The sequence below is a fragment of the Alternaria dauci genome, chromosome 8, assembly GCF_042100115.1.
Source record: "Alternaria dauci strain A2016 chromosome 8, whole genome shotgun sequence".
Classification (NCBI taxonomy): Eukaryota; Fungi; Ascomycota; class Dothideomycetes; order Pleosporales; family Pleosporaceae; genus Alternaria; species Alternaria dauci.
The window spans coordinates 950,889-978,230 of NC_091279.1; the positions used below are offsets into that span (position 1 = coordinate 950,889).

Here is a 27,342-nt window from a genome sequence, read left to right on the forward strand (position 1 = left end):
TGCGACCGCATATGCGCCATTTGGGAACCGTCCGTCTTGGACATGTCACCAGCACTAACACGGTTGTCGGATGCGGGATGTGGGCTGCATTGGATGGTCCACTACCAATAGCTAAGTAACTTCAACTGAGCCACAAAGCGAAGGCGAGTCGCGCAACCTATAGGACGGTAACAACTTGTCATGCCATGCTGCCGTCCCATGCCATATGTTTTGTCTGCTTTGAAACAGCTTCGACTCTTGGATAACCCAGCGAGAACAACACCGTGGTTGCTGTAATTTGACGTGTGCCGGATCCCTTTCGCAAAGAAGTCTAGCCGTTACGAAACCCCAATGCAGTATTTCCTGGGGTCCAGGGTCGATGGTGCATCGGTGAAGGCTACAACAGGACTCAGGAACGAAAGGTACCCGATTGTCGGGACTTCCAAGAAGTTCTAATGAGTCGCATAATATCCCAACGATGTCTTGGAGCCGCGATCTTTGTTCGCGCCAATGGCTGCTTTGCCGCTTGCCGGGACTTTCATGAAGGGGGGAGGGTAAGCGGTTGTCTAGCAGACGCTAAGAGTGGCGGGTGGCACACATGTGATTAATGGACCGTCGTGAGTCGTGCGTATTGCGTTGCTGGTTGTCGGCAGTCGCATGCTTGCGCGGCGGGATTGCTATGATGTGCAGGACGGGCGGAGATCTCGGTGTTGTTTTCATCTGGCGCCCCTCTGGTTCGATCTCTCTTTTCCGACTGTGTGGGTTGGGAAAGGTCACTTTCGTCGATCATCATCTGCGCTGTTATCGATGGGGACATTCCGCTCGATTCGGCGCTACCTCGGCGAGACCCGAGAACCCCCGGTCTGTCAGGCCTCCAACCACAACTGACTTCCGGTGCCTAACACTGAGCTACGGTCATCGAACTAGACACACTAGCCGGCTCATTTGGCGAGATTGAGAGTCGTTCCCGTGTACGAGCTGGCCTAAAGCGTGGTACGTGTGGACATGGCGGGAGAGATGAGGTATTATCGAGTGAAGATCCCCCCGCCAGGAGGTAACGGTAGCTCTGTATTGAAGTCGTCGACATGTTTCCAACATTTGATGTCCCTCCTCAACACGCGGAGACAATTGGGGCGCGCAAGGCAAGAAAAGCGAAGGAAGATGACACTTCCAGAAGATCGTTCTCAGCAACTTCGCAGTCTTCCGGAAGCACACATAGCAGCAAACGTCAAGATGCAACGAGTCTGTCAGACTCAAGATCTGGAGGGAAGACTGGCTTTGGCGGGTGGTTTGGCAAGAGCAGTAAAAAGGGAATCCAGGAGATCGCGCCATTGTCTACACATAAGGAGACACGGCGTCAAACGGAGCTGGTGATTGAGCCAGAGTTTGAACCAGAACTCGATCAAGGACCAGCACCACCAACTGCTCCCTTGGAGACACAGCAGCAAGCACCCGAAAGACCACCATCACAACGTTCCGTGCAAGCATCTCGGACCCTCCGTCCCCAGCATTTTCTGCCACCGCTGCCAACTCCTCCCCCTTCTATTGGTCTGCCGCCGACACCTGTCTCCATGAATATGTCCTCAGGAATGCTCAGCCCTGTCAGTATATCAGGTATGTCTCATCCTCAAATATGCAGACGGCACAATTGGAGCAGTCGTCAAAGCATTGAATGGCTTATTTGAGCACAAAGCGAGGATGATAGTGCATAAGTACCATGCTTACATGTGGTGTAGACAGGAAGTCACAGTACTCTACGATTTCCCGTGCCTCGTCCAACCATTCCAGCTTTACTCATTCCAACAATAGTGTCTTCTCTGGTGGTTCGGGCTACGAGACTACGCTCTCAGAGGATGCTTACGACGAGCCGCGCTCTGCCAGAACTCCATTCAAATCTCAGCCGGTCTCTCACACGCCTTATTTCGAGCCAGTCGAGCGCGGTTCGCGAACTGGCAGCAGACAGAGTAACGAACGTGACCAAAGCGTCAAAGCCTCTCAAACGCCCTTTACCCGTGTGTTAGCCAAGATGGAGAGTGCTGGTACCCGCATCATGTCTGCACGCTTGAGTGAGGAATGGGATGGTTTGGATGACGACGAGAGTTACCAAGAGATCATGTTCGAGAAGCGGTTGTGGGCACTGACCGCCTACCAACGCCTAACGCAGAACAAACCCCTCCAATCACCTGCTCACGAGATACTCAATAGCAGTCGGCCAGCAGATCAGAGAAGAGTTCTCCAAATGCATGGTTCCCTAGGTGCGTTCAACTTCATGCTCCAGTTGATTGGAGAAGGCTATCATGCTAACTGCTACAGCGGACGGATGGATGCTTGCAAACCGGTATCCTTCGGTAACAGTATATACACTGTCCTCCACGAAAAGCCGTCCCGCCACGACGTATCCAGCTCCTTTAAACCACCATTCATTATATACCCCTTCCCTTGCCTCTCCAGCGCCCTTCCCCGATAACTATTTCGACGCCGTCATCTCGCGCACAGCCGCGACCGTTCTTCGAAACGACGATTGGGCACGATCTTTCTTTGACTGTATGCGTGTGCTCAAGCCAGGAGGACAGCTCGAGATGCTCTCCGTAGATGCGCACATGAGCTGCGAGGGACCCAAGCTGTCGTCATGGGTTGATGAGCACATTTCCTGCAGACTAGAGGCTCATAGTGTGAGCAAGCAAGCATCGGACACCGTTCTCGACACGATGGAGATAGTGGGGCTCGAGAACATTCGTCGCGCTCGTATCGCATTGCCCGCACACCCGCCCAAAGCAGTGGCAAAGGTAGCACCGTCCGCGTCACATACCTTTGGTGCTACCATACCACCTCCTACGCCACAGGACACCTTGGACACTTCAAAAATGATGGCTTTTCTCGGCCGCCATTTCTATCAAGATCTCTATAGCAGGTTCATGAATATGGACCGGGGCGACGAGTGGTTCTGGTCACACAAGGATCTTCGGGATGAGATCGATCGATACAAGACAAAGATTGTACTTACCATCTCTATTGCGCAAAAGCCTGACAGCATGTGCAACAGGGAAAGTTATTTGGACGATTAGACAATTCACTGAACTATAGCAAGGTCATGTTGCATCCAACACACTATCCTCTTTCGGTCTGGTCATTGTCGTTAGTCGGGAGGACAGTTGCAGAAGCTGGAATTGTTGTGAGGGTTAAGACATCACTCAGCGACACTGTCCGTTGTGAGATTTCACTTGTAAGGTTCCGGAGCTCAGACGCACGGAGGACTACTAAGCGAACATGATGAATACTAATGGACGAATGGCGGAGAACAAGCGAGCTAGTGCCAGAACATCTTAGCTTGCATCCACTATGGTTCTTACTCCTTCCTCCCCGCAATTCCGCTTGCAGGACCCACTTTTGCCTGACCACAAATACATCCACCTCTACAGCTTATACTGATCCTTGCTCTTCCCACTCACACCAGCGACGAACCTAAAAGCAAGTCAATCTACTAGCGACCCTGCTTGTCATACGCATCTCAATCGTCACAAGCACCAGCCGATACCTCACAATGTCCGCTTCCCAAATCGGTCACGGCCAGATCGGCAAGATCATAGAGGGTATGTGCGATGATCTAAGCTCGCAGGTGATATATATATCAACATTGTGTAGATATGGAAGAGCTTCTGCCTTCCGAATCCATCGATAGGGCAGACTATCGCGCGTGTCGCACGACCTATGGCCGTCTGTCAGCCACCTACAAGCGCGCCAGTGACTCTGATACTCCAGAGAAGGATTACAAGGAGTTGCAAGCGCTTGAAAAGACTCTTCGTCACCGTCTCTCAAATCTTGATGCTAGCAGAGGTCTTCCGCGCAAATTCAAGGGTCCACTCGATGATCTCAAATCAGGTATCGACGATGCACTCGAACGCGGTGTATCTATCGAATTTTTAATTCAAGGTCTAAAAGACGCCTTGGAAGAAAAGCCAGACGCTACTCCTGCACCGAAGCCCGTGCCGCCGAAGATGGTACCGGAGAAGCGGTACAAAGCGGTGTTGGAAGAACTTCGCATCGAGAAGGAGAAGAACCGAAAGCTCAACGAAGAAAACAATCGCATGGCTCTGGAACTCAAACAGTACCAGATGCGCGAGCGAGCGGGTGAGCCGCCTCTAAAAAAACGATGCGTTGGTTAGACTATTGACAAATCAGGCCCAAACTGATAGACGACATAGCGCAGGCTTCTAGTAAGACTACAAAGCTACCGACTGTTTTGCCTGTTTTACCAACAACTACATGACTTACGCCAGCTTTTCTGCCGTCTACCACAAGCGGACCAAAGTCAGAACAAGTTGTTGATGGGAAGAAAGATAACCCTCTTGGAAAGCACAAAAAAGAAGTCGAATTTTGGATTCCCACGGCGCCGATCCTCGTACCTCCGAAATAAAGAAAGTTAACATTGAGAAAGAGTGCCGTAACATCGAGGCAAGGCGAGTGGAAAGACTTTCGATTAGAAGCCTAGCAGTGCGCCGGCCGGAAATTGCACCCTGGAAGTTTGCAGTCTATGATCAATGTTTTGTACGAGGTTAAGTATTCTAACAAGGAATTTGTGACTGTCTCACACCATTTGAGTAGCAACGACACAAGTCTTGGTTTATTCCAATGAATCTCATCCTACGACGTACTTTGCTAGGAGAGCTTGTGAGGCTCTTCTCATCTTTATTGCTCGCACCCACATGCCAACTACCAGTCAAGGCTGACATCTGTCCGGTGCCATGTCGCAAGCTTGCCGATCAACAGAGGAATGCCAATTTTGATTGCGTCTGCGCCTGCACTGTATGAAGCTCGTACGCGTCTCTTGCCGATCAGAATCTAGCCAAGCCTGATAGATATAAGGCGTAAAGACTGCGAGACTACACTACTGCTGCTATATGAAACGGGCTTTCCCCAAGTAGACGTCCTTTCGGTCACAGAAATGGAGGTGGCAAGAGTTGAAATCTTCAAAACCATCACCAGATTCACATCGTACTAAGAGACTATCAGTGCATCTTCAAAAGATCGCCACATCGTCAGCAGCTTTTTGCGATCGACCTAGAATGTAGAAACTTTGCGAAGAATCTTATTCAGGTAACGTCGATTCTGCTTCCCACTCGACGCATTAGGTCTTATCTGATTCCTGGTGGAACGCCGGGCGAATGTACAACATGCCTGGATGATATGCATCCATCTCGCAAATTGCGCGTCCAGGCATTCGCATAACCAACAGAGCTGAAAAGCAAGGATCAGCACACCCACAAGGGTCGCAACACGCGCCAATTGAGCTAGGTTCGGGCCAAGAACTAGAAGCTAAAACGTACACGTAGCCAGCGGGACTTATCAATCCATGCGCCCAGTCTAAGCCTCCTTTGGGCAAAGAGCAACAACGAGTCGTTGGTCTCATTGTAGCTGGCCACCATTCCTGCTACACAGGTTCTGTAGGCTGAGGGAAGTTAACCATTCTGCGGGCTTCTGTCAAAAAGCTGCGAGAACACAACAAAAGGGTTTGGTATCTGCGCGCTAATGACCTCGTTGCTTTCGACTTCAACGGAATTACATTTTGGTATGGCACGAGTTTCCATGTCTTCGTCCACGTGGTTGAGCTCTGTCCATGTTTTACGCTGGATAGATAATACCAACGCAAGGCAGCATGTTGTTACTGCAATAAACAATGAAAGGAGCCCAAGATGTCGTAGTTGACTCCGTGTTCAGGTAAAGAGGATATTCAAAAATTTTCACTGCAGGCGCTGTATTTAATCACATCAGGTACACGAAAGAACTAAATCGATATGGAAGGACCAACTCGACCATCAAGGCATGTGAAAGAACTCAAACATCACCAGGAAGTCGAGGAAAAAGACACTTCTTGAAAGAAGGGGTATATAAACATTCAACATCACCTGTCTAGAAGGCGAACATTACTTATCAATCTACGATGAATGATATCATCAATTGATGACCAGCTCAAAAACACTTGGAAAGTGTATGAACCACACACTAAACACATGAAACGACATGTCTAGAAGACGCGGTTGAAGAAACGCTTCCACGCAGGCCAGGTGGCGATCTCGGCGCGCTCCCTGTTGATGAGGTCCCAGTCGAGTTCACGACGGCCAGTGTCAACATCCATCTGGGCGGTGCGGAGCCATCCCTCACGCTTCCAGAAGTATCCGGCAATCCAGAAAGCAGCAACGACGAAAACAGCGAGATAAGCCGAGAAGAAGTCGGTGGCGGTACCAAGCCTCTTGCCAATGGGCGATACGGCAGTGTAGAACTAATGCTGTTGTTAGTATCATTGCTAAAATGAACAATCCAGGGGAAACCTTACCTGAGCAACAAGAACAATCAAAATGATGGCGATACCGATCCAGGAGCCAATGACGCCACCAGCAGCCTTGAATGGGATCTCATCCAGGGTGTGTCCGTGGTAAGCCCAAGCCTTGCGGAAGCGGATGTGGGCAAGGCAGATGGAACCCCAGGTGAAGAGAGCAGCAAGACCGGACAGAGCAACGAACCAGTTGAAGACAGTCTCACCAGTAGAGGCCAAGTTCATGTAGGCAAGAGGACCCCACATGAGAATGAAAGCAACGGAGTACAGAGGGCGTCCAGCACGGTCGATGTAGGTGAAGCACTTGGGAGCGTAACCCTGGTTGGCGAGGGCAGTAAGGGTACGGGAACCACCGTACACACCAGAGACACCGATGGAGATGACGGAAATGAGAATTACAACGTTCATGAAGCTGTCAAATCCAACCAATCCAGCGTTCTTGCCAGCAATGACGAAGGGCGAAGTGTTGGCATCGGAGGAAGAACCCATCAGACGCTCGTCATCGTGGGCAACGAGAAGTCCGACAAAGGTGAGACCGAGGATGTAGAACAGGGTGATTCGCCAGAAGACCTGACGGATAGCACCAGGGAGGGACTTCAGAGGGTTCTTGGTCTCAGCGGCAGCGAGACCAACAAGTTCGGTACCGGAGAAAGAGAAAGCGGCGGTGACGAAGACACTGCAGAAGCCCTTGAAGCCGTTGTTGAAAGCACCAGGGTCGTACCAGGTACGCGCCCCCCAGTATTCAGAGTACATGCCGTTGCTGGGACCTCCTCCGAGGACCAAGACCAAGGCGATGATCATGAAGACGACGGTGGCACCCAGCTTGATACAAGACGACCAGAACTCTTCTTCGGCGTATCCCAAGGTACCCCAGACGTTGATGAAAACGATGAAGACCCAGAATACCGTAATGAAGACTGCAACGCTTACTTCTTGGGCGCCCTCCCAATAATGGATTGTTAGACCGGCGACGAGAAGCTCAAGTGGTAAGACGATAGCCCATTGGAAGACGTAGTTCCAGCCCATGGCGAAACCCCAGGAAGGATCGATGAAGCGAGTGGAGTAGGTGTAGAAACCACCAGAGACGGGGTACATAACAGCGAGTTCACCAAGAGCGTAGACTAGGGGAGTCAGTCGTGTTAGGATACACATGGGCGTAAAGCATTTACTTACCGACGTTGAAGATCATGACTCCCATGATTGAGAAATCGATGAAGAGAGAGGCGGGACCCTGTAGAAGCTGTGAGTTTGATATTCAGAAGTATTGGAATCATGTACAACTTACACCTCTGGACAGAGCACCACCGGAACCAACGAAGAAACCAGCACCAATAGAACCACCAATGGCGATCATGTGAAGATGGCGCGTCTTCATAGACTTGTCGAGCTCGATCAAAGGACCCTCCTGGGGACGACGCTGGAAGGACTTCATGTTCAGACCGTTGCGGGTCATGAAGTCCTCACCGTCACGCCACTCAGCGACATCCTCACTGTGACTCTCGACAGTCGGTTGAGGTACACTGGTCTTCTCATCAGGCGGGAGAACCTTTTCGTTGTCCATGGTGGGCGGTTGGACAGGTCAGTGCTGGGGATTGGAAAGACTGGTAAAGACAAAGAGAGACCCTGGGAGCGGCTGCTCTTATGGAAGATATGGATCAGCGGGAGGGGGAGGCAATTGACATTTATCCAGTCCAGGTTGGAGATGGTCTCACGGAATAGGCGACAGGGACCCTCGTTGATTGATGCACGAAGCGCACGAGCCGGGAGCTTGGCATACCTCTTGGCATCCATCCATTACAGTGAAGGGCTAGGCGGACGACTGATAGGCTGGCGGCTTGTGTGGTTGGCTGGTCGCACACGAGCAGAACAAGCGTTGGCCACAAGCGGATGGTGCTAGCAGGGACGGTGAAATGGCGCCCCGCGGCAGGTCTTGGGATTAGCTTGGGACCTCCCCGCTACAGCAAATCGGCCGGTGGCGTATAGGGCTTGGTGCGAGCGTCTGAGGGAGCCCTTGGTATTGTTTGGTCAGACCCGGTCGCTGGGCGGAGATTTGACTCAAAGAGGACTGATAACGAGTGTGCGAGTGAGGGCAAGGGACGACGAGTTTAGCAACGTTCTAGCACACTTTCTAGAACGCTGATTGCAGCGCTGGGCTCCCTTGGCTGCCGCGGTTTTCTTCGGATCCAACGCCGCATTCCTTGCCAGCTGCCTCTATTGGCGAATCGAGGTTGGTGCAGCGCGGCCGTCTTATCTGCAGTCGGATGGCCGCGCTTACTTGGTGCAGTCTGGAGAACCCCCTCACGTGCCCCACCTCCATGTGCACCTGCCCGGCCAGGCCTAGCGCCTCCGCTTCCGTCATCTCCACTTCGGCTAGCCCCTCGACGCGATGCCTCTCCAACAAAACTGTTTGTCAACCACTCCATCGGTGGCGCTGCGAGGCGCTGCCGTCCTGCCATCGCGGACACCGCGAATAGGCATGGCCAAGCGCTCGTGATTGCGGCGTGTGTTGTGTCATGGGGCGTAATGAGTACGGCAGCGCTGCGTTACATTGCCCATCTAAGTGCGCATCCTAACACGACAATCCCTCGCTCGTTTCAGTTGCCTCGATGATTAGGCCCTTTTGCATTCCTCCACCACCCCCCTTCGAGAACAACGTTATCAACGCGTGGGGGAGGAGCCCGCCGGAGCCTCTGCTTAAGAGGTTGCGACGTCGCATGTGTTTGACATTTGGTTACAAACGTACTATAACGGCAAACGGCAACCAGATCCACCGTGCTGATGCCCGAGAAAAACCACAGTTTTTGCCCCAGGAATCGCAGCCAATTACGAATCTCCCGTTGACTTGCTTCCCCAATCATCTTAGCTCATGTCCTGCCAATTGTGCTTGGAATTTCTTGAATGTCTTGGAACGTCCCATATCGGACCAACCGACAAGTCCTGTCACAACACCATAATCCGTCAGCCTGGCGACCGTCTCCAGGCGCGCAGGGCAAAGGGTCCACCGGAATCCTTTATCGCAATATTGTCAAATTCGAATTGCAAACGCTCGCTTGTCTGCTATTAGTGCTGCTCCACTGATAACCACCTGTCTGAGCGTCGCATGTTGGGGTGCTTCGATCCGCGTCTGGGACCACCCTAGGATCCACCGTCGTCCACCAACATCCACTTGGACCTGGATTCCAGACAACCTCGTTCCTCACCACGGCCACATTTCTCCCCCATGGATTCGTCACCTGCGGCAAATGTCACGGCGGTATAACCCGTAGTCGCAGCAAAACCAGCTTGCTGCGTTCTGACCACAGTGTGCCTTGCGCTAGAATTTCTGACCGACTTTCTCGCCGCATAAGCGGCCGTGGCACCCAGCATGACATGCTGCTGGCACCGAGTTGGCGGTTTTTCCCAAACAATAACGCCGAGAGTCAGGCCTGTATGCGCATGTACACGCCATTATCACCATGGACCCTGGATCCAGCGCACAAGAATTTTTGTCGCAATAAAAGTGTCGAGCAATGCTCAACAATCGCACTACTTGGTCGAAGATGATGCTTCATACTAATGACTCGGGGCAAGCAGCTTATCGAATTCCTCTTACCGTCCCCAATCACAAACTCGTCCAGCGGGATGACCAGTTTGTACGTCATTTACGCACTAGAATTATCGCGGTTCTGATTCTCACGAACTCTCCTTCGGACTGGGTTGCGCATCCGAAAATGTGACGTCTTCTAAGATGCTTACGTCGATCAACTTCCGGGAGTGCCGTGGATCGATACAACAAACTCTCTTCGCTAGCGCAACGACATCCAATTGCCACTATCTACCACAGTTCTCTGCGTCTGCACCAATGAACACACCAAGTATACGTCACTGAGATCCTGAAACTCTTCAGCCTACTTTGGAATCCATACTGAATTAGCGCTCAGTAACTACAGTCAGACCTTCGAAGACGAGACACTGTATTTTCTAGACACCCGTACATTCTACAACACGTTCGACATAACAAAACTACTTTTTAGGCAAAACCCAGACTCAAGGAACCATGCCTTGAAGCCTAGATGTCCGCATGCGGCCTCCAAGTAGTACTACTCTACTCTCCCTTTTGACCAATCGGGTGTCTCTCCCGCCAGTCAGCCGTCTCCAGATGCCTCTTATCGTCCATTGCTTTTCCTCTCGTTTCTTTTCATCACCTGCATAATCATCCATCTCCTTCTGTCTCTTGATGAACAGCGCTTGGTAGAACTCCAACCTCATCATCTCCCGGATTCTCACCATACTATCAACACTACCCTTCCTCTCGGCGATATCCCTTACAACATCGTAGACGGAAACATTCCTCTTTCGTTCCGGACAAGGAGGCGGTGTCCGGGGGAATAGAAAAGTCGGCGTTAGGAGCGATGAGGTTATTGGAAGAGGCGAGGCTGGCAACAGGAATGTAGTCTTGGTTGGTGAGGGCGTAGGCGTACGAAGATATGTCAGTGCCCTCGGAGATAGCGGATAATCAAACATGGATAGCGGAGACGCAGGAAGAAGGGGTGTCGCTTTGGGGAATAGGTACTGGTGGTTAGTGGAGGACTCTGGTGGTGGAGCGAGATACGGATTCGTTGGTGAGCCTGGCGAGTCTCGTGAGCGGATAGACGCGAAGGGCGACGGCGTGTCAGAGTCCCAGTAGGATAAGGCCGGTACGGGGGGAGCTTTACGGCCGAAGTTGATCGACGCGTACAGGGGTGGACAGGTCGCGCGTCGCGGTGTAGGTGGGCGAATAGCGCGCCATAGAGTTGTCGATGCGGTAGGTATGGTAAGGGAAGCTGGTCGGGGGCGGGCTGACGGCATAAGCAATAGTTGATTTGTATGCAATTGATGGGTGGTTGATATAGAGCCACGGCAAGGGCTATACCGTTGTTGCTTTCTGCACGATTGGCTTCAACGACAATGCTATGCTCATGATATAGTTTTCAAGCATGTCACGTAGGGCGAGTGGTTTGGCCACTGGACAGAGACATGTTGATGCTCCATGCACAAAGACTGAGACATGAGGTGCGCATCCATGGCGGAAGCTTGGGTGTCTTGTAGATGTATAGTGTCGTTGGGCTCAGGCTCTATGCCAAGTTGACAAGAAAGCTTCTGCGCTGTGGACAAGGCCCAAGCACAAGGCTGAGTCAAGATGTGCAAGACATGGGTTGTGTGTTCGTGATGTTTCCATGGAGAAGATGGCGGAAGGGATGAGTCAGCAACATCCGAGAAGAAGAGATGACGTCCCGCCAACGTTATGCGTAGACGCGAAATCCTACGAATTGAGAGCTTGACCAGTTGTCGTCGTCGTTGCAGTGCCCAACTAGCAGCGCCATCGCCATCGCCATCGCCATCGCCATCGGCAACTACAGTGCACGCCGCTTCTCCGCAATTGCCAAGGCGCGCAATCTGCAGCTACTGCCATCCAGAGGGAAGGTTGGCAAACACATCTGCGACCTCAGCGACGCAGCCCCGCCGTCGTCCGAGACACTCCCACGATGCTCACACGAAGTGCACTGTGCCCAGCGAGGGCCTTTGCCAGCCGCTTCCCGCCTGCCATCCTCGCTCCTTCGTCAACCGCCGCCGCGACTTCCTTTTCCACATGCACACGACCAAGTAAACTTTCGCAACACCAACAACATCAACACCAACACGGCAGCAGCCCGACGCCCGCCTCACGCACCACACTGCCTACCAGGCTGATAGTACGATATGCATCCACTGCCCCCGCACAGCCCGCCGCCAACAACTCGCCCGGCGCACAACCCCAACTCACATGGAACGCCTTCTTCGCCCTACGCCGCACGCGCCGGAGAATCGGCCAGGCGTGCTCTGGAGTCGGTGCAGTCGGCGTGACTTACTTTGGCCTCACCACCATGATCAACAATGGCTACGACGCAACCCTCTCCGCCCAACTTGGTGGTTTCGACCCATTCATGCTCATGGGCCTGAGTACCCTGGGCATGATGGCAGTCGGCTGGCTCATTGGGCCCATTTTCGGTAACCAAGTCTTCAATCTGGCCTACAGGGGTGTGCTGGGCGAATTCACGCGGGTAAGTCGAAATGCTGTGTCTCTGGCTAGAGTTGGAAATGCGAATGCTCATCTTCCTGTCTAGAAAGATTCCGCCTTTTTCAACCGCATCAAGCGCCACCGCGTCGATCCCACCGCCTCCTCGCTGGCGAACCCACCCCCGGACTACTACGGCGAGAAGATTGGCAGCGTTGCTGGATACAGGCGGTGGCTGAAGGACCAGCGGGCCTTCAACCTCAAGACGGGAAGGTACCGTGCCACCAAGGCTTTGTAGGAAAGGTCTGGGCGTCTTGTATGCCGGATACAAGACTTCAACTCTCGAGCCAGAAGCTCGTCGGATGTAAGGATGCACGAGTCGTAAGGAAAAAAAGCTTGGTGTGAATCAGAAATGAACTTTGACTTCAGAATTCCGTGAGCGGTAGGGTCCGGAGCTGCTTGAGGGAGTATTGCTTACATACTCCTCTGTTTTTTTTTTTACATGTGTCAAAATATCTGAGCGACAGATTCCATCTTCGCAACTTTGCATCTCAACTCACTTTGTGTTTTGAGTTGTCCTTGAAGAGAAATGAACAGCAAAACATATATGTATCTATACTGTGTACATCTCGGGTATTTGGATGAATCACATCTCCATCTTGCGACTTTGACACTACATCTTCGCCCTCCTCTCCGCCCTCTCCAACACACCCACAACTCCGCCCCTCACCTCTCTAACCACATCCCCAGCTGGTATAGCCTTCTTCACCAACCCTACCCCACTCCCGGCATACGCCGTCATCCTTCCCCCATTCTGTCTCCACCCTTCGTCTCCCTTCTCCATCTCCTCTTTATACAGCCTCGTGTTCTCCTCCTGACTCATCCCTTTCTCCACGGCATCCACATAACTCTGCGTGATAATCCCACGCGCATTGTGTGTCTCTGCCCAGTTCGTGCCACGCAGCGAGTCGTAGACTTTGGTGCGAACCGTACTCTGGCCGCCGTCGGTGGTGCGCAGGACCGCGGAGCGGTAGCCCTGGGATATTTTTGCTTCGGGCGTAGCGAGCAGACGCGTTCCTAGGATGCAACCCGAGGCGCCGAGGGCGAGGGCCGCAGCGAAAGTGCGCGACTCTGAAATTCCTCCTGCGGCTACGAGGATGGGGGTTCGTTGGGTTGGATGTGTCTGCAGGTACTCGTCTAGTGTGTCCTTGACCTCTGGTAATAGCGTTACTATGCTTGCTCCTTTTACTAGGCCATGGCCTCCTGCGTCTGTTCCTTGTACAACGAGGACATCGGGCTGTACGTGTTTGACTGCCTCGACGGCTTCGGTCACACTGCCTACTTGGACCCAGATTTTGGAATCTGGACAAGCGCTTCTACTTTTTTCAGCCCATTGCACGAGCGAGGTCGTCGAGGACGGAGCGAAGAACCATACTGCTGCTGGACGGTGTCGGGCGATGATGGGCATGGCCATTTCGAGATTCGCACCCCAGTTGATGAATCCGATTCCGATTGGTAAGGTGCCATTTTGCGTTTGCAACGTGGTATTTTTGAGTAATTCCTTTGCGTGGTGGACATGGGATTCTAGATCTGAGACATCTGTTCCTGCGCCTATGAACCCAATTCCGCCTGTGTGAATTTGTTAGTGTGATGACGGATTATTAGCACGCATTGGAGGGCAAGAGGAATGTAGCCCCTTTCTTCCATGACTTACCGGCTTTCGATACTTCAACAGCCATGTCTGCTAGAGCGATCAGTCGCATCGGTGCACCCACCACCAGCGGCGTCTGAATCCATGGGTAATCTTTCGATAGTCTTCGAATGTCATCCATATTTTTCTTCTTTTTGTTCTTCCAATCGAACTCAGCTAAATATGTCTTTACGTATACTTCTTGTTATTCTTCACTAAATCGCGACTTCCAGTGACCTCGGCGGAATCTCGAATCCACAGCTCTTTGCTTGTTTGTTCTCCTGCTCACGTAGACAGTATGATAGATCTGTATGAATTAGCAATTACAGGAATCGGTGCGTTACAGCGAAACTGACAATATATGAGTCAAGATAATGGTCGGATGATCATGCGTGTGCCCTAGGTTCCGCTAGGCCTACCTTGAGGTTTCGACATCTCCTCGGCTATATATCAGCATGGAACCAAGTCGGCTCACTCGGCAATCAGCTCGTACAACATGTTACACATTTTCGCACATGTAAAATTATTATGTTGTCTTCATTACATCTTATCTCCACATGCCCCAAGGTATTAACGATAATACTAATCCCAAAGTCTATGTCCGCATGAACAGAACCAAAACCTCATGCCTGAAAAGCCCCAATATCTACATCGGCCCATGGTCAAGACCGAAAGTGCGTCGTTAAAAGGCGAAAGAAGAGAGGTCATTGCAGCTTCTATTGTCTCCTCTCCCACTCAACAATGCCAGGAGACAATGGCCTGGAAAACAAACTCGAGTAGTCGGTGCCAACAATATCCTTGCTGCCACCTACATTCCTCAGCTTGAACTCGCGCACGAATGCTACGAGGATAGTTTGCAGTTGGAGGTAAGCAAACTGCTCGCCAATGCAGCGGTGCCTTCCAGCGCCGAAAGGCAGGTAGGGAGAGTTTGTTCCCTTGGAAACGACACCCCAACCATAGTCAATCTTCTCCTCATCGGCATCGTCGCGCTCCTCGTCATATTGCTGGTGCTCGGGGTCCCATCGGTGCGGGTCCCAGACAGCGGGGTTGACAAAGTGGGTATCGAGCTGAGCGGAAAAACCGGGCGAAGACATGAGAGTGTGGGAAGTGGGTACGACGTAGTTGGTTCCGTCGACAACAAGGGGTTGTTTGACCTTGCGCATGATGGAGTGGATCGGGGCGTGAATACGAAGGGTCTCCTTGACGACTTGAGCGTGGAGGGGTAGCTTCTGGAGGTCTTCGTAGGTCAGGGGTGGGAGGTCTTCACCAAGAACAGACTTTTGCTCAGCAATGAGTTCCTCTACCAGGTGTGAGTTTTGTGCCAAGCGTAGCAGGATCCAGGAGATGGTCGACGAGGACGAGTGTTGGCCAGCCATGAGCAGCGCAATCATAATTCCAGCAATCTCGTGCTCAGGAACTTGTGTGCCGTCCTTGTATTTGCAGTCCATCAGATGCCAGATCATGTCGTGTGAGTCCTTCTTGGCCGCACCCGACCTCCTCCTGCGAATGACTTCGGAGTATAACTTGATCATCGTCTCTCGTGCGTTGTCACGCGCGCGGTTGTGAGGAAGCGGGGCCCAAGACAGCATGAAGTTGATGGGTGAGAAGCCCATGTCGAGATCGTGGTACAGCTCAGCGAATTTGGAATCGAACGAATTGCGGATCTCCTCGCCCTGGAGCGAGCGAGAGGCGGTGTAGATGGTGAGTTCGGCCATGACCTTGGGGACGTTGAAGGTGCCCTTTTGCCCTTTGAAAGTCTCGTGGCGCTTGATGAAGTCTTCGCATTCTTGTGTGATGAGAGTGACGTAGGAGCGGAGGGCTTCTTGTGTGAGACCGTACTTGACAAACTGTCTTTGCATTAGCCTTGACGTGGTCGGAGAATGAGGATATGCGTACCTTCTTCTGCTCCATGAGCTTCGAGTTGGGGCAGTCGTAAACAACATCCTTGCCAAAGACCGGTGTGCAGAGTGGGGAATAGATCTCCTCGGCGTTGACGTCCTTGATCTTTCCATTGAGAATGAAGTTGTTGCCAGCGGTGTCGAGGCACACAGTCATCTTGCGACCGAGGAGAATGAAGGTGAAGACGTTGCCATACTACTCTCCGTCAGTTGTGTTCAGTTTGGCCATTACATATCCTACACACCTTCTTATGGTTGGCAAAGAAGAACGCGTACGGGTCCATGCCATAGGTAACGGCGTTGCCAATCACGGGCAGCCAGTGGAAGACGAGAGGCGGCTCATTGGGGTTCTTGAACAGCAGTTGCTTCAAGACATTGAGAACAATGGCGAGCAGGATAAAGGAGGCGAAGCCGGCGGCGGCGACGACGGGCGTGGACGAGGTGGAGGTAAAGTTGCCCAAGGGGCCGGCAACATTGGCGAGAAGACCCATGGTGGGGGACGAGAAGTAACGACAGAAGTGAAGGCGTGGTTGAAGGGCAATGTTGACGGGGAACGCGTCCTCAATAAATTTCCCACCGGTCGAGGGCGCGCATGGACCAGGCCATCCAATCATACAAGTGAGTCGCCTTTGCCGTACAGGGCGGTTTCCGACTGGACTGTCGGTGTCGACGTCTTGGCAGGGACCGGCATGCGGACACTAGCGCTTCCGCCGCGACAAGGAGAGAATGGCTGGTGGCACCACTGACAGGCCATGCGGAGCAGATCGCTGTCATCGTACACTGTGTCGTGCCATTGGCCCAAGAGTACATCACCTCATCTGGAGCCCAGAACAGACATTGTCATGGTGCCAAATTTACTCTTTACTACGCTATGCTCTGTAAAAAGACCCAGACAGCAGGATGTGTGTGCTTGCCGTTAACCCACTATTTTACACATCCCACCTGTACTGCTGTACAACTCCTATTAATCATACCAACTTGACTCCATAAGACGCCAGACGCTCCGCTAGAATGAAACATTGCACTATGCCCCAATGCTACCCTAGTTGACCTTTCCTTTGCTCTGCGCAGATGCAAGGCTCTGGTCTGTCGCATAGCGGGAGCCGTCCTCCTCTTCCGAGTACAGCGTCTGATCGCCTTTGCCGCCCATCTCGATAAACTCCTCGGGCTTTCGCTGATCGGCAGGTCTTACCTCTGCAACGCCGTGAGTCCTGCCATTCATTTTTGTGCCGTTCTCCACTCCGTTCTTCTCGTACACCTTTACCGGGTCTTGGCCTTCGGCGCCTTTGATAACGCGAGTTACCTTGATGTCGTTGATGCTGCTGAGCATGGTGCGTTCCCGCTGCACCTTGCGCTTGGAGAAATCAAGCTTGGAGATGGCGCCCGTAAGACCATCTGTGCTGTCGTTGACGTTGATCCTGCCTTGTGTAGTCCACGGGTGCTCCAGGCATTCATCAATCGTGATTCGCTGCTCAACATCGACGGTAAGCATGCGGTCGATAAGATCTAGCGCAGGGTCGCCAACAGAGTCCCAGTACGGCGATGGGTAATCGAAACGGCCCATCTTGATCTGCTGTGAGAGAGTGTATGGGTTCTCGGGACTGTACAGCTCATCTGAGAATGGAGGAAAGCCGCACAGGCAGATGTACAGCACAACTCCCAATGACCAAACATCGACAGCCTTGGTGTAGCGTCGATAGTTTGAGTTTTCCAGTATCTCAGGCGCAACATCTAAGAAACGTTAGCACACCATCGTATACCGTAGAAAAAGGCGACATACATGATGGAGTTCCACATAGCGTAGTCGTAAACGATTCCTCGCCAATGATTTTGGCAAGACCGAAATCAGCCAACTTGATAGACAGTTCCTTGTCTGTGAGCAGAATGTTCTCGGGCTTGATGTCTCTATGAACAATGTTGCGTTCATGCTGGTATCTATTAGCAAGGAACCACACAAGAGTCTGAAGACTTACCAGGTACTTAACCGCTTGGAACAGCTGCACAAAGACCTTTCGCGCCTCGTCCTCAGTCAACTTTTGTTTCATGACGATCCAGTTGAAGAGCTCGCCCTCGGTGGCCAATTCAAGAACCAGGTAGACGCCGTCATCTTCATCAAAGGTGTCTTTGAGACAGAGCAGCGCTGGGTGGCTGACGCTCATGAGCACAGCAATTTCCTGCTGCAGACCCTCGACCTTTGACTTCTCTCCAGGACCAGTGCGCTTCTCGAATTTCTTGACTGCATACCGTACGCCTGTCGACTTCTCCGCAGCGAGATATACCGAAGCGAAATGCCCTTTGCCTAATTGCTCCTGCATGGTGTATTGCTGTCGGAACCGGTGGGTGTTGCGTTTCAAAGGGTATCTGAAGACGTAGCGGGCCTGGTCCAAGATGGCAATTTCGTCGCCCTCGCGCAGCTCGCGTCGTTTGTTTCGTCCGACAAAAGTATCGTTGACAAATGTGCCGTTGCCAGACAAGTCTTCAACCACGGCAACGGTATCACCGCCCTTCTTCTCCATGAAAAACAGACAGTGACGGTTCGAGACGGTCGGTGAGTTGAGAACTCGATCTGTGGCATCGTCAGAGGAGGCGCTTCTTTGGGTGGTTATATTAGCGCAGCTTACCGCACTCTCTGTGACGACCGATGAGGTAACCACCCGAGGGAACACCTCGGTCTTGCTTCTCATTCTCGTACTTTTCCTCTTGGCCTTTGTACTCGTCCTTTTTTACATGCGCTTTGCCGTCAATCTTGCCAACGAGCGTGCTAGGCACAGGGCAGGCCTCTCGCCTGCGCAAGACAAGGACATCTTCGGCCTGGCCTTCCATGGGCACCAGGTAGCCCCAGACCTGTTCGTCCTCCTCATCTTCTACCGCGTACGTTCGGCTCTCGGGCGGGTAGACGAACTGGGAAAAGGGCTGGGTGTCGGATGGGGGCGAGCTAATTGCAGCTTTTGCCTGACTTGACTTGGCAGGTGGGGGACTCTGTGTGCCTTCTTTGTAGCCTTCCGAGGCGTCTCCAGTAGATTCTTTGTGGGTAACGGGCGAGGGCAACGGTCCCTGCTTAAGACGGCCATTGGGGGGCGGCGACAGGCGCGAGTGGCGGGTTCTCTTGGGCTCGGCTTCTTCGCCCTGGGAATACTACAACAATTGAAGCGTCAGCGCCGGTCCTCTTGCACATCCACGGCCTCGTGCGACTGGGCGACGGGCGACGGGCGACGGGCGACATACGCGATTTCGCTTGAGCTGACTTTTCTCAGTCTCCGCCGGCATCTTGAACACGAGCGGATAGCAGTGGAGTCGAGACGGCGACGGGTCAATGCGGGCGCGTGTATCTCCAGTGTCTAGGCAGGCAGCATAGTGGTGCGAACGATAGAAACAAGTAGCAAGGGCGGAGAGTCTGGGCCGCTCAGCTGCCTCCAAGTTTAGACGACGTTCCAGGCAGCCAGGCCCTGGAGCCGGGGAAGTCGCGTTGGACCCCCTGCCGATTTGCGCGTGGCGAGCCCGCGGCCCTGCTTTGAGTGGCCCGGAGCAGCCCACCGGCTGGCTACACGCGCCCCTACGTGCTGTTTCTTCCTTCTGCTCAGCGGAGAGCCATCTCGACGAGGATTTGCCAAAAAAGAAAAAGAGAATATGCTCTCCAGTTTCCCCCATCTCGATGAAACCGACTTTGAACGCGCCTGTGATGGGTTGCAGCGACGCTTCCAGCTGAAGGGTAGCGTGCAGGAAGGGTGGCTATCCGTGGAGAAGATCCACCGAAATGGGACCGTATATCTCAACATTACTGCGCATCTGCCGCGCCCTGCAAGTATACCAGCGCAGCAGGATCGAGACTCTACTGAACTGGATGAGGTAGTAGAGCACGACGAGGTGGGTGGATGCCCCAGATCTGCCGACAAGAGCTCAATTTCAGGTAGGAAGCGCTCGACACCACCGTAGTACCCCAGGCGGTTGTAGACTACGATCTTGTCTTGTCACAAGTCTATCGCGTGCCTGTGCTGTACATCAGCATCCGTGACCCCCAGCACCGGTATCCTCCAACCATGACTACCTTGTACGAGCATCTGGTCCCGCCGCAGTTCAAGGCACAGACTGAGAACATTGGTGTCATTGGAGGCATCACCATTACTGTGAGACAAGCGACTGCAGGCACGGTATCAAACTGATCTTCGTAGGATCACCCAGCCACCAACAGACCTGTCTTCTTCATCCATCCGTGTCAGACGGCCGGCGTCATGGAAGCCTCTCTTGACAGAAACATTACAGCCGACGAGTATCTGTTGATGTGGATAGGAGCAATGGGAAAGGCCGTTGGCTTGAACGTACCTTTGCAACTAGCAAGACCAAACGATGCTTGACATTGCTACATTTGCTTTACATATCGTCATACAGTATAGTACACCTACAACCGCATTCGGACACTGGCCTTCTCTAGCTCGCCAATGTTCCCCATGCCCGCCAAGCTCCACTTCTCCGTTACGAAGCCCTCGTTGACTTGGTGTCGCAACATGCCGCTTTCAGCATAGTACTCCATGATCGACCGTGCCTCTTCCTTGGTCAGCCCGCCAACGTTGATGATGTCGAGTTCCCTCGAGTCACTGTGGAGATCCTTGAGAGCCTCCATGACGCGTACATCTACACTCTTGTACGGATTCCATGGCGGCAGCTTGCCAGCTCCCTTTTGGCGGGCTTCCGCTGCTTCGATGCAGTACTCCATCGCTGGCGAGGCGGGTGCGTTGGATCGTGATGTTGCGCCGAGCACCACGCCGCCGTTGGGTAGTTTTCTTTGGCCTGAAAGATGATCGACGAAATGGCGAACAAGAGTAAGGTCGTGGGCGTGGATGGGCTTCACTTCCGCAGACATGTACTCAGAGTGGCGCATGATGTGCGACAGACCGTCGACGGCAAGAAGAATGGGTGGACAACCGGGTAGAGACAGCTCATTCCATAGCGCGACAAAGACGGGCCATGATGCCTCGGGGTTGGCCATGCCAAGCGCGGCCAGCTCTTTGAGTGTAGCACCGGCAGGAAGTGGGAGAGGTAGCTCGGGCTGCGTGCTAAGTTTCGTCGCCGTGAGAAATGCTCCATTCGACTGGAGAATTTGCTGGAGAAGATTCGCCGTGTATGTGTCTTGGGTATACTGCATTGGTTCAGAGTTTGGGAGTGGCGCATATTCTGTGTGAGCATTGACAAGTTCTTGGGCTGGAAAATTGTCAGTGCAATCCCTCTTGCCTGGCGGGGCAATTCGTACCTTCTGGGAGGTTGATCACAAACCAGTCCCGCAGAAAACCCATAGTCAGACCCTGAAGTACCAATGTGCTCTTCCCGCTCATCCTTTGGCCAGACAAGATGCGTCGTATTGTCTTCTTGGAGTCCTCCGCCTCCTTGAACAGTCTCGCGAGTTCGATCGCCTCCTTCCGCATCAACACTGCCGGCCGTCTAAACAGACTCCATCCCTGGGTCGTCTTGAACGCCTCGACGGCTCTCAGCGCATCCACTACGTTCTCTTGCGGCAGCCCCATGACCTTGCCCTCATTCTGCTCGCTGAGAACATTTTCCTTGCTGAGGTCCTGAAGCGAGGACACTTCTAGTGCGTTGTCGTTGCTTAGAACAATGCGTTTGCGCTGGGCTTTCCGCTCTCCCTGTGCTGGTCGTTTGCCGGTGTCGCCGGCTGCGGCTCCCCTGCCCTTCTTGGTGTTCAGAGACTTGACACCCTTCTTCGGGGCGGCGGTCATGCCCTTCTTCTTGGCTACTACAGCATAGCGGGCGGTCGACGTAGAAAAGCAGGCAGTCTGTGGGCGTAGCACGCGCGGGGCGATGCAGCTGTGGGCGCCGGCATCAAGTGACAGTTGAGCGAGGCTGCGGAGACATGCTGCGGGCGGCATGACGGGTGATTGAGGCGCTGGCCCTCCGCAATGGGCGAATTGGAGATGCTAGAGACGAATTCTGTGATGGTCACAGCCTCGGAGGTCCGCCGCTCGTGCACGGACTCGAAATTTATTCTGAACTTTTGGCAGGCGCGCAAAGTGAAATTCTACAAAAAACCTCCCCAACTACGCAAATATGTCAGACACAGAAATGGACGGCGGCGTCGCGCTAGGCGGTGTTTCACCCACACATTCTCACCTCGTCGACGAAATCAACGGAGGTGCCATGGACGTCCATGCCAACGGCGCAGCTTCCGTCGCAGACTCGACCGTCTCGAGCCGACTGTACGTCGCATACTTGCTTTGTCCTCGACTTCACCTTTTGCTGACATAACAAAGCCCCGTCGTCGTGAACAAGCCTACGCCTTTTACCTTTGACCTGGGAAACCTGCTCGCAAACGACCCAAACCCAGTCCCTGCCAGCGCCGACGAAGCTACCCTCACTGCAACTGCCCGCGATGCCGCACAGGCCCTCATCAACCAGCTTCTCTCTACCTGCGAAATCAAGTCAAACTCAGAGGGCGTACACCTCGTCCTCCCCGCGCCAACCACACCTCTGCCCCGCGAGAAGCCCATCCCTGCAGCTGCCGAGAAGACCAAATGGGAGAAGTTTGCGGCCAAGAAGGGTATCAAGGATAAGAAGCGCGACGGCAAGCTTGTATACGACGAGGCTTCTGGCGAGTGGGTACCCAAATGGGGTTACAAGGGCAAGAACAAGGAGGGTGAGAACGACTGGCTGGTTGAGGTGGACGAGAAGAAGGAAGCCAAGACAGGCACCGCCCACGACGCGAGGGCGGACAGTCGGAAAGAGCGAAAAGAGAGGATCAGGCGCAACGAGAGGAAAGAACGGGCGAACAGCATCAAGTCTCGAAAGACTGGTGCGTAAGCTCGAGTCCTTGACAGTCGCGTAAGCGGGGAAGACATTTAAAAACGACTTGCATTGGGCGGCGTTACTATTACGACATGTATTCGACTTTATGGGCGCACGCACTAAAAGCTTGCGAACTTGCACTTCTATCGACGGTTTCAGAGGCTGCAGCTCCGTCTCAGATACCACCAACAGCCGACCAGCCGAATATACTATTTCTGCACTTGTACCCAAATTCCATCTTCAATATCTCAAAGAGTATACAGAAAATCTGGCCTCTTATCTCCCATCTCCTCAATCTCTTTCTCACTCTTGCCCTCAGTCCAAACGTCCCTCGCTCCTTGCCTCCTCTTCTTGTTTTCCCATGCGAGCAGGAACCGCGTCACAATACTGCCGCCCAGCAGCCACAACGTCAGATACGCCAACACTACGCCATGACCCAGGAAGTAGCGCGGTTTGTCCCTACTGCGATAGATGTTCGATGAAACGACGCCGTTGATGTTGCCCCAGCCGATAACAAACCCAAGCGTGACACCGCGCTTGTACACGCCTTCGACATTGTTGGCGGCCCAGGAAATCGTGTTCGCTATCGTTGCTAGAGAGGGGTATCAGAATGCAAGAAGCCAGTGTTGTTGCTAGATGGGGGAATACTTACGATAGATGCCAATAGCTCCCAAGAATGTACCGGCGTACTGCACGTTCGGGTTTCCAGAACCAAGAAGCATGCCGAAACCCGCAATCCCAAAGAGCGAAATTACCATGTTGCAGTAACCTCTTTGTTGCGTGCGATCGGCAATATAACCGACCAACACCGTGACCACAGCTGCAACCGCATATGGTGGCACAGAAAGCAGATTCGCGGTTGTAGACGTATAGCCCATGCCGGCAAGAATGGTGGGTAGGAAGAGACTAAAGGCATAGAGAGACCCGTCCGCTCCCATGTAGATGATGCTGAACATGAGCGTTTTCCAGTCCTTGACTGATTGCCAGAAGTATTTCATTTGGAAATCTTCGTGCGCAGCCGAGGCCTGTTTATCGGCGCGCAGACGGCGGAGGACACGAGCTCGGTCATCGGGAGACAAGAATGTGGCTTCGGCAGGGAAGTCGTGAACCATCCAGTAACTCGCTATTCCGACCAGAATGGTTGCAAGACCTTCGAGGATCTGGTCGGTACTGTTAGTAACATGTTGACACAATGAGGAGAGGAATATATCCATTACTTACGAAGATCCATGCCCAACCTGGCTTGCCCCCTACGCCACCCATTTGCGCGATTCCGGCTGCTAGCAGTCCTCCAAAACTGCCGGCGAGTGCTGCAGCCGAGAAGAAAATAGCAGCCCGAATTCCAAATTCTGAGCGTTTGTACCTGTGAGGTGCGTCGAAGTCAGTCCATGTCTCACATGCAGTTCGGACAAGGAAATTTCTCACCAGCAACTCAAATAGTAGTTCACGCCGGGAAAGAGTCCTGCAGAAGTGAAAATCCCAAGTCAGTGTATGTCTCAAATGTATTTTACACAGTCTCGACCTACCTGCTTCCGCACAGCCAAGCCACCACCGCTACAAACATGTCGTCAGCCAACCCAATCCGAAAATCACACCACTGAGAGTAGAATTACTCACTGCAGTCATCAAGCCGGCATAGTTGTGCACCAGGCCCATGCATGTCATGCAAATCCCCCACCAAATCATAATCAGAGGTAGGAAGATGCTAGGTCGTAACTTCTTCAAGAGCACGTTTGTAAGTGGCTCGAACACTGAGTAACTGATGAAGAAGATGGTCAGACTGGCGTTGTATTGGCCGTTGGTCATGTTGAGGTCTTCTTGCAGACCGTCGACTTTGGCATTGCCAATGTTTGTGCGGTCCAAGAAGGAGATTAGATAGAGGAAGGAGAGCCATGGGATTAGGCGAAAGTCGAGCTTGCGGAGGAGTGCTTTGTCCTGTGACGATTGTGTTAGCTGACTCATGAAGTTGACTTGAAGGTTAGACAAGTAAAGGACGTACGTGTGCAGCGCACTCTTCTTCACTGAGACCAGCGTCAGGATTAGGCAGGTTTTCGATTGTATGAACATGTTTTGCCGTTTCGACATGCTCTTCGCCTATTGTCTTTTCTTCCTCGCTCGACCTATCGATCGGACGTTCTGCTGCCGAGGCCATGTTGGCGAGTGTAAACACGTTACAAGCTTGCAGTCAGTGGATACTAAGCCTTGACAAGTCTTGTTGTCAACTCTAGCTAGTAGGTTCCCAGAGCGCAACGAAGGTTCGGACAGATATGCCAAATATCGCGGTCCAAAGAATCAAAAGTCAGTGTCTCAACCATGGAACTACGGACTTGCTCGTCTACAACTACCCCTCTACTAGCGGAGAGCTGTCCTTAAAAACGTCACCGCTCGTGAAACTGCTGGAGAAGCGGCTGGGATATCATCATCCCGAGGCTATTGAACCGCCTATCACAGAGTTCAGTGATGATAATCCTGTTCCGATGACGGCAGCGACTGGTATGCTTTTCTCCAGGATCCAATCCCCACCATCCACTGCCTAGCGTCTGCCGATCTCTTGCCTGACAACCATGAAAGCTTCTCCCGCAAAGTGTCAGGATTCAAACGTATCAGCGAAGCATTGTTCTGGAGAAAATCCCTTTACGCGGTATTATAAATATCTGCTACAGACGCTCAACATCTCCGCTGTAATCCTGAGTTCGTCCATGAATACCAGGACCAAACTCTTGTTGTAATGAAGAGGCTCGTGCCGCACAAGGCCCACTGTTCATACCCCACACTGCCCGTAGTGACTCTTCAGAAGACTTCGAGGTGCGATGCAACATTCACACAACTTCTTGAACCCACCTCATCCTCACTGTACAATGACATATATAGCTATTTCATATCTTGACAGCGCAGCATCATCAATGCCGAGAATTGAGGCGTTATGTGCCGAGCACTCAAGCGTGAAGGGCGTTGTAGCGTGTGCGGGGGTTGAGATGTGGGGAGGCGGCTAAGCTTCCACATAAGCCTGCTCTTGTGACGTTGCTTGCTTGAACACTAGCAAGTGCTTATCTGTTAACAATATCCATGTAGGCTTAAGCGATTTTGAACATGGACGTTTGAAAATGTGTCATTCCTTCGGGCGAGAGAAAGAACCACGTCTTTAGAGATTCGCGCAGCGATGTGCCGAAACTGGACTCGACGCTTGTCCACACTTGCCGACTCCACTATTACCGTAATGCCGCAATCTCTGTATAATTGAGCCTGGTGCCACAAACATACCCATATAGATACCTCGTGACTGAAATTGTGGACATGCCATGGAAAATTCGTCATCGTGTTTCGAAGCGGCGCTCGCGTTGTCATCCAGCCTGTACATGATCGGCGACTTCGGGGGTCTGCTTTCCATCAGTCTCCCGAGCTGGCCCTCCGCTTGCTGCGGCCTCAATTTGGCCATCTTTAGCTTCCATAAATTCGTTGCTTTCTTCCCTTCTTGGGGTACGATCGAACAAACCTGATCTCTTCCTCACCCTAGCCAAGATGATTGAAGCGACCACCTTGAGCTCAGTGGAGGCCGTCTTGGCCTGGAATTATATGTTGTCTAATACATTTGAGCTATTCAGCGTGTTAGATATACCTACACATGCATGAACCAGGCACTTACAGCTACCGCCAAAGATGAAACCAACACGATCTCTTTGAGCATCCGACAATCGCGTAATGATAACACCACTACCCCAGTTATGCCACACGCCGGCCTTCTGAAAGGCAAAAATTACTGATAAGCAAAACAGAGCCACAGCCAACGATAACGACGTGCAATTGCTTCAAGCTGATGTTTGGCACAGTGTGTGCACAAGAGGTCGCCCAGACGTTTGCATGCCTGCTACTTTATTGTCAACCGTGATGTTGTCAAAACTGAAGACGGCTATCCGTTCTCCGTCTCACCAGAAGCTTCAGCCACAGTTGCAGCGTGGTCATACGAAGGACAAAGCCCCTGTGGTAGATATGCGGCCCACACAGACTCAAGTAAGTTGTGAGAAGCAACGTCTATCCTCGTCATCAATCTTGAAGCAAACGGCACAAGACGTGTAATCAGGGGCTGTTGCATCCCAGCGAGCCATGCTTCAAAAACACTGGCATCCCTTTAGCAGGTAGGTTGTTTCGCTGCTACGGTCCCTGCGAGTCCATAGCGCGTTCGCTTGGAAAGGAAGCCGTTTTTCCGATTTGTACCATCGCTTCGCTGCGACACTCCCAATTGCCTCTCCATCGCTTTTTCATCTCCTAATTTTACAAGTAACCCGACAGCGATCGCGATTGGCGCAATGGGTGTTGTAGTGGTTGGCTTACAGGCGTCGATCCAGTACAGGGCTTCAGAAAGCCGTAGCGAGCAGCGACGAAAGGTCGGACAACTCTGGTTGGTTTTTTATGCTCTCCTTGGTTGCCCCTGACGAGTTCCTTCAGTTGCAGCGCTTTATTTTGATGGAAAAGAGTAAATGATGATGGTTGGGTGGTGGTGTCGTGGTTTCAAATTATACCACACGAAACTCGCGCGCGCCTGCAGCTGTGACGTCAAACGCCGTTGGGACGCGACTTCCACCCCAGCCCTACCGCGTTCTCACCTGCTGTAGTATACTCTCTTGTCGTTTTCCACATCAAC

General features: G+C 52.6%; 11 protein-coding genes across 11 annotated transcripts; 5 read left to right on the forward strand and 6 right to left on the reverse strand.

The window, feature by feature from the left end:
- Positions 1-1,550: 1,550 nt before the first annotated feature.
- Positions 1,551-3,044, forward strand: ACET3X_008267 (uncharacterized protein; the record flags this gene model as incomplete). Its single annotated transcript, XM_069454421.1, has 3 exons — positions 1,551-1,593; positions 1,716-2,234; positions 2,293-3,044. The coding sequence occupies 3 exons, from the start codon at positions 1,551-1,553 to the stop codon at positions 3,042-3,044; spliced, it is 1,314 nt and encodes a 437-aa protein (XP_069303869.1).
- Positions 3,045-3,520: 476 nt separating this feature from the next.
- Positions 3,521-4,169, forward strand: ACET3X_008268 (uncharacterized protein; the record flags this gene model as incomplete). Its single annotated transcript, XM_069454422.1, has 3 exons — positions 3,521-3,569; positions 3,622-4,107; positions 4,159-4,169. 3 exons carry the CDS (start codon positions 3,521-3,523, stop codon positions 4,167-4,169), a joined length of 546 nt encoding a protein of 181 aa, XP_069303870.1.
- Positions 4,170-5,845: 1,676 nt separating this feature from the next.
- On the reverse strand, positions 5,846-8,555 carry ACET3X_008269 (uncharacterized protein). Its single transcript, XM_069454423.1, has 4 exons — positions 7,596-8,555; positions 7,484-7,541; positions 6,311-7,431; positions 5,846-6,256 (listed from the first exon to the last, which is right to left on the reverse strand). The coding sequence occupies exons 1-4, from the start codon at positions 7,869-7,871 to the stop codon at positions 6,002-6,004; spliced, it is 1,710 nt and encodes a 569-aa protein (XP_069303871.1). The 5' UTR covers positions 7,872-8,555; the 3' UTR covers positions 5,846-6,001.
- Positions 8,556-11,814: 3,259 nt separating this feature from the next.
- Positions 11,815-12,621, forward strand: ACET3X_008270 (uncharacterized protein; the record flags this gene model as incomplete). Its single annotated transcript, XM_069454424.1, has 2 exons — positions 11,815-12,369; positions 12,433-12,621. 2 exons carry the CDS (start codon positions 11,815-11,817, stop codon positions 12,619-12,621), a joined length of 744 nt encoding a protein of 247 aa, XP_069303872.1.
- A 375-nt stretch (positions 12,622-12,996) lies between these two features.
- ACET3X_008271 (uncharacterized protein) lies at positions 12,997-14,062 on the reverse strand (the record flags this gene model as incomplete). Its single annotated transcript, XM_069454425.1, has 2 exons — positions 12,997-13,952; positions 14,038-14,062. The coding sequence occupies 2 exons, from the start codon at positions 14,060-14,062 to the stop codon at positions 12,997-12,999; spliced, it is 981 nt and encodes a 326-aa protein (XP_069303873.1).
- Positions 14,063-14,534: 472 nt separating this feature from the next.
- Positions 14,535-16,452, reverse strand: ACET3X_008272 (uncharacterized protein). The gene is made up of 3 exons (XM_069454426.1): positions 16,157-16,452; positions 15,910-16,107; positions 14,535-15,860 (listed from the first exon to the last, which is right to left on the reverse strand). Exons 1-3 carry the CDS (start codon positions 16,400-16,402, stop codon positions 14,730-14,732), a joined length of 1,575 nt encoding a protein of 524 aa, XP_069303874.1. The 5' UTR covers positions 16,403-16,452; the 3' UTR covers positions 14,535-14,729.
- Positions 16,453-16,758: 306 nt separating this feature from the next.
- ACET3X_008273 (uncharacterized protein) lies at positions 16,759-19,288 on the reverse strand. Its single transcript, XM_069454427.1, has 5 exons — positions 19,137-19,288; positions 18,533-19,046; positions 17,885-18,477; positions 17,692-17,839; positions 16,759-17,642 (listed from the first exon to the last, which is right to left on the reverse strand). Exons 1-5 carry the CDS (start codon positions 19,176-19,178, stop codon positions 16,954-16,956), a joined length of 1,986 nt encoding a protein of 661 aa, XP_069303875.1. The 5' UTR covers positions 19,179-19,288; the 3' UTR covers positions 16,759-16,953.
- Positions 19,289-19,538: 250 nt separating this feature from the next.
- On the forward strand, positions 19,539-20,263 carry ACET3X_008274 (uncharacterized protein; the record flags this gene model as incomplete). Its single annotated transcript, XM_069454430.1, has 3 exons — positions 19,539-19,775; positions 19,823-20,035; positions 20,081-20,263. The coding sequence occupies 3 exons, from the start codon at positions 19,539-19,541 to the stop codon at positions 20,261-20,263; spliced, it is 633 nt and encodes a 210-aa protein (XP_069303876.1).
- A 4-nt stretch (positions 20,264-20,267) lies between these two features.
- ACET3X_008275 (mitochondrial 37S ribosomal protein mS29) lies at positions 20,268-21,811 on the reverse strand. Its single transcript, XM_069454431.1, has 2 exons — positions 21,157-21,811; positions 20,268-21,107 (listed from the first exon to the last, which is right to left on the reverse strand). Exons 1-2 carry the CDS (start codon positions 21,788-21,790, stop codon positions 20,308-20,310), a joined length of 1,434 nt encoding a protein of 477 aa, XP_069303877.1. The 5' UTR covers positions 21,791-21,811; the 3' UTR covers positions 20,268-20,307.
- A 157-nt stretch (positions 21,812-21,968) lies between these two features.
- On the forward strand, positions 21,969-22,718 carry ACET3X_008276 (uncharacterized protein; the record flags this gene model as incomplete). The annotated part of the gene is made up of 2 exons (XM_069454432.1): positions 21,969-22,117; positions 22,172-22,718. 2 exons carry the CDS (start codon positions 21,969-21,971, stop codon positions 22,716-22,718), a joined length of 696 nt encoding a protein of 231 aa, XP_069303878.1.
- A 233-nt stretch (positions 22,719-22,951) lies between these two features.
- On the reverse strand, positions 22,952-24,855 carry ACET3X_008277 (uncharacterized protein; the record flags this gene model as incomplete). The annotated part of the gene is made up of 5 exons (XM_069454433.1): positions 22,952-23,295; positions 23,356-23,863; positions 23,925-24,066; positions 24,262-24,638; positions 24,703-24,855. 5 exons carry the CDS (start codon positions 24,853-24,855, stop codon positions 22,952-22,954), a joined length of 1,524 nt encoding a protein of 507 aa, XP_069303879.1.
- Between the last annotated feature and the right edge of the window lie 2,487 nt (positions 24,856-27,342).